The sequence below is a fragment of the Contarinia nasturtii genome, unplaced genomic scaffold (genome assembly GCF_009176525.2).
Source record: "Contarinia nasturtii isolate CC-2019 unplaced genomic scaffold, AAFC_CNas_1.1 Cnas_scaffold_129, whole genome shotgun sequence".
NCBI classification, from domain to species: domain Eukaryota; kingdom Metazoa; phylum Arthropoda; class Insecta; order Diptera; family Cecidomyiidae; genus Contarinia; species Contarinia nasturtii.
Window position 1 is genome coordinate 6,898,812 of NW_022197486.1, and position 10,837 is coordinate 6,909,648.

Below are 10,837 nucleotides of genomic sequence, written 5' to 3' on the forward strand. Positions count from 1 at the left end.
CTCTCTCTCTACTAACTAAGCCAGTGTTTTTCTGCTTCGTTTGTTTTGGTTAATTTCATTTATTTGAGCGTCTTTTTTGTCCAACATACATATGGTTTTTTCATTCGGTTGGTTCGTGGTACGATGTCAGGAACTTTGATTCTTCTTTCCAAAGTGTGTGTGTTTTTCTGCTTTTAATTGCTTTGTGGCAAGCGCGCGCGTTTAAAACCAAATCATTTTCACTGAATGGGATGGTAATGGATGAAAAGCGCGAAAAACATATAGCACACCTCTCACCACTTAATCATTCAATCGCACTCATGGAAAATTGAAAAAAAAAAACAAAATGATATTGCTACGTTATCGATTATTTCGGTGGCAAATATATATTTTTCTTCTTTGTTTCGAACTCGTCTTACGTATTGTTTTCATGCTATAGATATAAAGTCAAGGAATTAACGCGGTTTAGGTAATGATTAATCTATGAAATGGACATGAAACACGCACATTGTGTTTCCTGTTCAACCTGAAAAATTGAATGTTTATTTAGAAAAGGAATCAACTACGACTAAGTAATGGGTTTTTTTCCATTACAATTCGTATAAATCGAATATTTGAACTTTTTGAATGCGCGCGCGCGCGCTCGCGTATATTCTACGATGAAAAAATGTACGCGTAATAAATTTTATGTGAAAATTCAACGATTGAAAATTTAGATAAACGATCAGATGGATTTGCTTAACTTTGATGACATAACGACATGAATGGGCAACATGATATTTTTTTTCGATTCGATTGAATTTCCCGGAATGTTTGGTGTGGGGGGAACAAAAATGTTAGTGTGTTGTTGCTTTGAATGAAAAGACCTACCGCTTAAAAGGTGCTTTTATTTGAATATCTTATTTTATGTATCCGGATCAATGATTTTCAAAGAAATTCATGGTGGTATGTTGTTCCTTTGATCTTGTGTGCGTAGAACATTTTACAACCATGATTTTTTCGATATTCAGAATTTTTTGTTTCATTTTTTTACCGTTGTCGCAAGGTGAGCAAAAGAGATCTCTCTCTCTCTCTCTCTCTCTCTTTTCACACTCTGTTCACAATTATGTAAAGTATATATAGTCAGTAGATGACAGCAAAATTTGAGTCGATAAGAGAATAAATAATTAAGTTTATACGTGTAATTGTAATGTTGTGTAACATTGAAATTCGGGGAAGAATCGATATTTAATATTTACAATCATTTCATTGGGTAAACTTCAATTCAAAGGTAAAAAAAAATGAAACGCACAATGGAAAATAGCCAAAGCTCATCAACATCAACAACGATTTCACCGGATAATGCGTCCAAGAAACAAAGAGAAACTTCTCTACCAAATACATCAACCACGCAAAGTCAAATGGCAGCAGAAAATTTAATGTATTATGAGCAAGAGAGATTGAAAACATTTGATGATAAATGGCCAGATCTGTCCATCGATCCACGTAAAATGGCTAAAATTGGATTTTATTTCGTTGGGCCAGGCAATAAAGTAACATGTCCCTTTTGCAAGAAATTTTTTTGTAGCTTTGGAAGTTTTCAAAGTGCATTATATATGCATGAAAGTTGTCCATTTATTTGTCGTTTCAAAACACCAAACGTGCCCATTGAACCAGGTAAATAATCACAACTTATCATTTGATTAAAAATTCATCTTATTGCGTTTATTTTATTTCGATGGCAGCATCTGATTTAGATGATTTGTTACCATCAGCAAAACCTAATGCTTTTTTAGCTCCAAATGGACGTGTATTTTAAATTCTTTAAGGAGTCAGAGGCTAGTTTGGCCTCCTGAAAATCATTTAATGAAACCAAATATATTTCGTCATTTAATCCACTTAAAATATTTTTGGTTTTTGAGTTTGATGAAGGTCTTTTTTTATTCATATTTGTAAAATTCTAATAATATTTAAATACGAGAAAAAAAGAAAGTGAGATTTAAATCCATCGAATTGATTAAGAGAGAAAACTGATTAACTGGTGCATTACGATGTTTGTGGCCCCATACAAGTAATCTCAATAGGCAACGCTAGATTTTTTGTAACATTTTCATTTCTGATGGACATAGTGCGATGTATGCTACTAGACTCAAACTTACCATGGCAGTTTTGCGTGGAAGCTTTATCCACGACTGTACGTGTTGTAAATAATGTGCCAGACAAAGCAACAAATGGAAAAACTCCAGAGTAGCTATGGAGTAATCGCGTTAATTTAAAACGTTCAAAAGTAAGTTCCGGATCAAAAACCAAAAAAAATTGGACGACAAAGCTATTGAGTGTATTTTTTTTGTTATTCTGATGCAACAATTCTTTATTGTGAACAATGTTATTTATAACAATATTGAAGAAATTATGTAAAGCAAGATGCTCCTAAAAATTCGAGGTCAATAATTTCCGTGTTGGAATAAGGTGGATTATCCACTAACCTTTCTACGGCCAATGTTGAGGTAAAGCAGGTGTTCACTACACATCTTTTAATTGGTTCTCCTCCAAGTCCTTTAGAAATGTACCGTCTGCACGGCCCGACTGCTTTTACTCTCGTGAAACAGTGCACCTGATGTATCGAATAGAAGTCCCCCAAGTAATTTGAAGCACGTGAATTAATATTCATCAAACATTGGTAGAAAAGACTGTCACATGCACAGCTGTACACGTGGAAGGTTCCTGCTTTAAATTTGTCTCGTTGAATGCCCGCATTTACATGATCACAGTCAATGTGTTCAGTCTAGGGGATATCCATGCGAATTAGAATTAGCACATTAGCAAAAAAATAGGGAAATTTACATGAAGAAAATAGCAAAATTAGCAATAAATAGCAGAATTAGCACTGTACACGTATATACTTTAGTAAGCATTTATTCTTGAATATATTGAAATAATTAATTAAAATGAAATTCACAAAACAAACGAATTGAATAGTGTTGAACTAAAATGTATCAAAATATGTAGTTAAATACGCTTTTTCTTATTTTTAAATAAAAATATATTCAATGGCACGTAACCAAGCACGTTTCATCTGTATTAACTACAATTTACGAATTGCAATCGGAAATGTAGATTTGATGACAGATTTCTTACTGAAAACGTATACGCTAGTGCCTGCTTCAAATATACACGTTGAAAGTGTCAACTTGAAACATTTACGTAAACACATTTCAGTTATTCGATCATGCTGTCAATCTGACGTATGCAATATTTTTGACGTACTAGAGAAATTAGCAAAGAATAGCAGTATTAGAACAAACTAGTAGAAATACTAGCAGAATTAGTGAAAAATAGAGAGAAATAGCGTTTATTATTATAAATTATTCGATCTGCAATTCACGGTTATCCCCTAGTGTTCAGTTATGCATTCTTCAATTGTTGTTAACTCACACAAGGTGAGTTGTAACAAAAAAATCCTGAAAATAAAGAGAAGAATTATTTTTATGATTTACAAAAACGTAATTTTGAAGAATTTCGGGTACATAAAAAATGAGTTGTAACAATAAAACGGGTACAGAAATGTTTTACTTACCAAATAGTCCTCATTTCGTCGCCGTTTAGAGTAGTTATAAGTTCTCATCGTTAAGTTCATTTTATATGGTTCGAAAAATTGCTGAATTTGAAATTTGTCAGAAAATTTTCTTGAATATTAAACAAATTACAGTAAAGCAAACTATAGAGATTACAATATTGCATTCATTGCTTTTCTATTTGATATCAATAAATACGTCTATTTTGCAGATTATTGACATACAATAATAACACTGTTGTAGTTGAAGTAAAAAAACTGATTTTCAGCGATGTCATGAAAAAAAAGTTGCAAAAACTACAACAGTGTAATTACAGTGCAATTGATTAAATTGACTGAAATGTCATTTTCGTAGATTTTACTTTGATTGCGCCATTATTATCACTATTTTACTTTTAAAAAAACTACATTATTTATAATATATGCTCACTATTTTCCAAGGCCAATTGGTCATTCAACTTAAAAATTAATCGCAATTGACTGCGTCTACTTAATCTACATGTTGATTATTGTGTAAGGAATACCTCTTATCATATATTTAATAAAAAAAATATTATTTATGCACAAGTATATAAGTTCTTTCTTCTTTTATTTTTACTTTTTTCGTCATTTGTTGCTATTCCAATATTTAAAAAAGTATGTTTTAATGACGATGTTGAATTCAATTTCTTATAAACTGTATAATAATCAAAATCGTTGAAATATAAATATGTACGACTGAACGTGTCATCGTGTGTAATTGCGAAATCGATCTTATTTTGTTCTGCTTCCAATATCAATCGTTGTGTTTCTTCATCAATGTTATCACTTGATGCACCTAATATGCCTATACATTTAATTGATGGAAATTTCGTTTTTATTTCAACAATACTAATGTCATTTAATGATAGCGTAATACATAAATTCTCTAATTTAGTCAAAGTGCCGTTGATAAAATTGTCAAAATTATGTATGAGTGTATTATTTATATCCAATTTAACTAATTGGCTATTTGGCTGAACAACTACTCGTGATAATTGACTATTGCTTGCATAGACTTTTCTCACATTCAACGGTAGAATAAGCGTTGCCACTGATGTAAAGTCAATCATCAACTCATCTAACGCATCGAAATGTTTTAAATCAATGATGTTTGACTTTAAATTTGGATTATTAGAAATAAATAGATACTCTAACTTGTTCAAATTATCAAATAATCCAACGGGTATGTATCTTAAATCGTTACTGTACAAACTCAAAAATCTAAGGTCACTATTATATTGAAACAACTGAGAACTATCTATTTGGATTTGATTTTCACGCAAATCTAACTCCTCCAAAACTTTTAAGTGTTCAAATACATTTTTATCCAAAAATTTTATTTGATTTGATGATAAATCCAAATATTTCAATGACGATAGGCCAAAAAATGCATCGCTGGCTATTTCGTTGATTTTGTTATTTTGAAGATTTAAATTTGTAAGCTGTTGACAGTTCGATAAAATTCCGCTCGATAGTTTTTCTAAATTATTCGAATCTGCATGAAGAAATTCTAATTTTGGCCATTCACATATTGACGTACCATCGATTGATGATAAACCATTGAAATTTATTTCAAGCGAATAGACATCCTTTGTTTGTTCAACAAAAGCTTTAGGTACCATTATGTTTTTACCAGCTATTGCTATCTGTGTTATGTGATACATATTCCTGAAACAATATGAATTATTAGGATGTTGTAATTCATCTGCATGAATAACACATGTGTAACAATGTCCCTGGACTTGCGCCAATGCCAAACTCGACGATAAATAAACAATCGTGATTAATTGCAAGAATTGCAAGAATTGCCTAAAATAGATTTAAATGTGGATTAAACCAAAATTAATAATAATGAATTTCTTATTTCTTTCAACAATAAAAAAAAATTATCACATTTCGATCGATTTACACATTGTAAATATCAATGTGTTAAATTGAACTGCAGTCTGTTTTGTTTTTTGTTGCTTATAATTTAGTTATAAATCACCATTGAAAGACAAAGATAAACTTTCTTCTATTGATTTCAAGAGTACACTGAGCACATTTTTGAAGATCATTTGCGTTTTATACCTTATATTTGATAAAAGTGGAACGCACATATTTGAAATGCCAATGAAAAGACAATTACATATTGAAAAACGAAAATAGACGAAAAAGTTCAGTGTATTGCAACAAGCGTGAACAAAAAACCTGTTTTCGAGAGAGAGAGAGAGAGAGAGAGAGAGAGAGAGAGAGAGAGAGAGAGAGAGAGAGAGAGGAAGAGAGAGAATGAGAGTAAAGTGAAAAAATCATGTGGCAAATTCCCGAGAGAAATGGAAAAAAAGAGAGAAACACACAATTCAATTTTACATAATCTACTGAATTTCTTGTTGTCTTTTTGATTTTTTGGTCATGTTTTATTTCTTTCTCTCTCTTTCTCACAGTAGTGAGAGTTCGGTTCATATCTTTCGCTCAAGCTCACTCTCATACACCTAAAAATGCATGAATTTTGAGTGAATGCAACGCGCGTGTTTTTTCTTCATTTCTTTGTTTCATTTTCGATCGATTCATGGCTCGTTCGAACAACAGAAGAGAAGAAAAAAAAATCACACACACAACATTTTCAAGCCGTGTGATGTGTTCATACAGTATAAACGAAATATCCGCGCTTTATTCAACAATGGCCACGCGCGCGACTCTTTTCTGGGGCTATAATATTATTTTTTTTTTCTCTGTTGTTTCACTTTACACATTTGAACGGAGTCCACGTACGTACATTCTAAACTTCGACTGTACATTTTATTTTCGATCGAAATTCATCACACATACATTCGTAGCCCATCTTTCGCAAGGCATACAAACGCTCACATACACACGCACACACATGGAGATAGAGAGCGGCCCAAACACCAATAGAAAGACACATGTACACGCATAGCACACAGCGTACGCGTGCTGCCACAAAAAAAAAGTAGCATTACATCACATTGTTCAACCTTTTCGGTTTGAATACAACAACTTGATCGCACATACAATACTTTTCCATACCCACTTTATCGTTGTCCATTTAAAATACATTGGACTGCTGTTGTTGTCGATGCTGCTGTTGTTGTCGTTCGTTCGATCGTTCATTATAAAAATTCACATGCGTCTAAGGAACCGCACATATACATACTTTTCTCATATAGCTACTACAGATCGATGTAGCTCAGTGATTAGAGCAATGGGCTTGGAATATTTACATCTTTTTAGTGCGGGCATGAAACCAAACATAGAAAATTTGTGTATGTGTGTATGATCACATAAGAATAGTAAGAAATTTTAAGCTCATGTTCGAAACTGTTTTCAAAATATTCACAAACAAATCAATTTCTCTTAAAATCAATGAGTTTATTATATGTTTACTTATGATTATTACTTCGTTCAAAAAGACGCGATTTTCAACGCTCGTGTACGCCTGTGTGCATCAAAGAACGAGTGTTCCTGTGCATAATGAGCAACGATTGTGCCTGTGCATGTGTGCAAGTGAAAGAGCTATTGTGATTTAATTAGCGATCTTGCATCTGGAAATATATGCATGTATGCGTGTGTCTATATATGATTATTGTTTCTGTTTGGTAACAAGGTACAAATGTTAGTATTAGGTATTTAGTTGAAGTGAAAACAATAATGTTTTTTCATTATCGAAAATGAGCAATTTTGTACCAAATAAAGTGTTTTTGCGGGGGATTTTACTCCATTACTTCAATATAAAGAAAAACGCTTCTGAAAGTAGTCGCATTTTAGTAGAATTTTATGGTGATCATGCTCCGACTGAGCGAACGTGTCAGAAGTGGTTTACTCGGTTTAAAAGTGGTAACTTTGACCTGGAAGATGATAAGTTTGAAGATGAAGAAACGGAGACGTTACTCAATGAAGATTCGTTTGCAATGAAGAAGCAAGAAGAAATTGTAAATGCACATGAAGTAACTCCGCGAGAAATTCCATATCAATATCGTTTAAACAGCTTGGGAATATTTCTAAAGTCAATCAATCGAATACCGGTGTTGGTACCAACACCAAAAAAAGTGTTTTTGCGGCGAGTTTTACTCCATCATTTTATTATGAAGAAAAATGCTTCACAAAGTAATTGTATTTTAGAAGAAGTTTATGGCGATCAAGCTCCATCTGAGCGAACGTGTCAGAAGTGGTTTAAACGCTTTAAAAGTGGCAATTTCAACTTGAAAGATGAAGAGCAAGTCGGTGCGCCAAAAAAGTTTGAAGATGAAGAATTGGAGTCGTTACTCCTTGGAGATTCATCGCAAACGCAAAAAGAACTTGCAAAAACACTTGGAGTTACTCGGCGAGCAATTTCACATCGTTTAAAAGCAAAAGGAATGATTCGAAAGGCAGGAAATTGGGTACCATCGTCAACAATTGTCACAATAAAAAGTGGTAAAAATGAGAAGGAATGTAAACGAATTAGTTTTGAATGAATAATTTGTTTTTGTATGCACATGCTTAAAATTTTTGGTTTTCTAATGTAAGAATAAATCAAACAAAATTGTGAACGTAAATCTCTGTTGTTTGAATGTGCATCTCCTTCGTACACCTGCTGTATTTTTTTTTTGTAATAAAATTATTTTACATTTTTTTATTCCAATGTCTTTGCCTCATGTTTTTTTCCTACTTTCTGTATAGACATTTCATAAAGATTCATGCATATAATTGCTCTATGCATGCTATATCTCTATGTTAGTATTTTTGTTTTTGTTCTTATTATTTCTTTGAAAAACTTAATTTTATTTAGCTTCTGATTTGCAAGAATGCGAGTGAGAGTTTGAGAGGGATAGAGAGAGAGAGAATCAAACTGGGAAATGAAGCATAATTAAAAACCATAACGTCACAGTGACAATAAAAGCAGAACGAATTGAGTATTCATTGATTCTCTCACACATAAATTATTGCATCTACATTTGTGTATATGCAAATAAAAACTAGTTTAATGAAATAGGTGTGTAAATACATATATGTGTTTGCACACATTCTTACATACACACATGAAAATAATAATAATTTATACATACACACTTAATAATTTGCTCACCGTCAAATAAAGTAAAGTTTTATTTTTGTTTTATGTTCTTTCTTTATTATTGAATGTGTGTTTGAGTGAGCGAACACACAACGTTAAAGCAGGTAAACAAACACTCATTTCACACGCACAACAAGCATTAAATACTGTATTTCTCTGCTCGCTTCTCTCTACTTTGGATTAGATGGTTCGAGATAAACAATAAAGAAAAATAAAAATTTTCAATGAATTTGAAGCAAACACTACCTAGTACAAATGTATGTTTCAACCACGGTATAATGTGCACAATCTGAGCGCAACGAAGCGAACATATGTTTGGGAAATAATTATTGCGGGATGAAACCGGCATTTCTATACTACTAACAACGAAAGAAGCAAACACTTTTTTTAAACAAATCACAAACACACACATACATAAATCATTTTGCTCCGAATATTATGCATCAATTGCGAGAAAACGTTTGTATTAAGCCAGCGATGCACTCGATTCGACGGCGGAATTTTAAATCAGCAAATGTCAACGCAACACACATTTATGGAATTTTTATGCGCGCCGCTGAAAACGAGCGCAATTTCAAATTGCCAACAATTACGTGATCTAGCGAAACAACGGTTTGGAAAGTCGGTAATAAAACTTGTCGTCGCGTAAACCAACCATCGTTGTCATTGTGTCAATGCGATGTGCACCGAAAAATATTGAGCTAATTTTTGTTGGTCGGTGCTTTTTTTCTTCTTTCATTTCGGTAATTGTTTTTTTGTTGTTGTTGTGGTTGTTTGTATTACAAAAATGACCCTCATTTCGGTGAGTTCAAGAAAAAAACTCTCTTTTTTTTCTTGTAATTGAGAATTTTCTCTTTGACAGATGAGATCAGATTGCTGTACATAAGAAATTGGAGCATTTTCTGTGGCATTTTTACAAAAAAAAAAAATGTTATTTACAACAACAAAAAGAAAAGAAAAAGAAATGGAATGAAAAATATGTCCGAATCATGGGAGTGGTTGGCTAATGATAATTGAAAGTTTATTTATTCTATACATTATAAATAAAACCGTATGAAATAAAAAAAAAAACCGGCACACACAGAAAAGATACAAGATCGATATAAAATGATTGGCTAATAATGCTTTGATCGAAGCATGATCGTTCGCTCTTCGAATCAACAAGCCCGCTATTATCGTCGCATTTTTCTTTCGTTTGCATTTTTTTTTGTAAACTTCTTCTCATTATTTCGTTCGGTGGTTCGATTATATTATTTTGTATTATTACTCATTCCATCATTATCTTTCTCACTCTTTCACTTCATGGTTGTGTGTTATGTTGTCCAGTTTTGTACACACAAGAGTCCAAACCGTCTAATTTACCGTTCAGACCATATAAATTAATGGACTCACTCATTCAGCAAAATGTTCACATAAAAATGAGTGAGCTGTGTATGGATGTGTGTGGTGGGTATGAAAGAGTGAGTAAATGCAGAGAGATACTGTTAATCGTCTTGTTCAAATCACATTTTTGTTGTAGACATGCACACATGTGGCTGGACGATGTTGACCGCGATTATTACATAAAAAAAAGAGAGAAGAAATAACGAAGAAAGAAACAGATATGTACATATATTCAACTCTCTATGCAACTGAACATGAGATACTGTTTCTGACACATTTTACCACAATGCCCATTTGTAAGTATCAAAACTCTATATCAAATCACGCGATGTGAATAAAAAATGCGGCAATATGGCGCAACGTCAAAACTCTTTCAATGTCTTCTTTTTTTTCTCTTTCGTTCTTTCTCTCTTTCGCGCGCATACACAGACACATGCATACAATGTGAATATGTCATGTATTTCCAATTGTGTGTGTGTGTGTGTATTCGTGTGCAAATCTATTTTACAGCGGCTAAGAATACTTGTATTTTTATCAATTACATTTTTTTACAACTCCAACTACATTCGGATAACATACAGATAAACAAACGGTTAAAAATGTGCAAACAATTCAATAAAAAAATGACATTTGTTTGGTTGTTAAGTTATCGGTTTCGAAAATCGCCGCCAAAATATGATTCGAATTATTTCCGCTGGGTATTGTAAGTGATAAGTTCAAAAGATATATACATGTATTGAACAATCATTGAACAAATGTACACTCTATTTAGCCGATCGCTTTCGTGCATGGGTTTGTATTTGTGTGTGTGTGTGTGTGTGTGTGTGTGTGTGTGTGTGTGTGTGTGT

At 32.7% G+C, this 10,837-nt stretch overlaps 2 protein-coding genes across 5 annotated transcripts in view; one reads left to right on the forward strand and one right to left on the reverse strand.

The window, feature by feature from the left end:
• Positions 1–10,837, forward strand: part of LOC116340082 (eukaryotic translation initiation factor 4 gamma 3) — a 40,629-nt gene that overhangs the window by 6,788 nt on the left and 23,004 nt on the right. The window lies entirely within an intron of this gene.
• Positions 3,252–9,016, reverse strand: LOC116340104 (relaxin receptor 1-like). 2 transcript variants are annotated; one of them, XM_031766350.1, is made up of 3 exons: positions 8,619–9,016; positions 3,536–5,362; positions 3,252–3,419 (listed from the first exon to the last, which is right to left on the reverse strand). In XM_031766350.1, the coding sequence occupies exon 2, from the start codon at positions 5,215–5,217 to the stop codon at positions 4,090–4,092; it is 1,128 nt and encodes a 375-aa protein (XP_031622210.1). In that variant the 5' UTR covers positions 5,218–5,362; positions 8,619–9,016; the 3' UTR covers positions 3,252–3,419; positions 3,536–4,089. The 2 variants fall into 2 exon arrangements, with proteins under 2 accessions (XP_031622210.1, XP_031622201.1); XM_031766341.1 differs by lacking the exon at positions 8,619–9,016 and adding an exon at positions 5,447–5,582.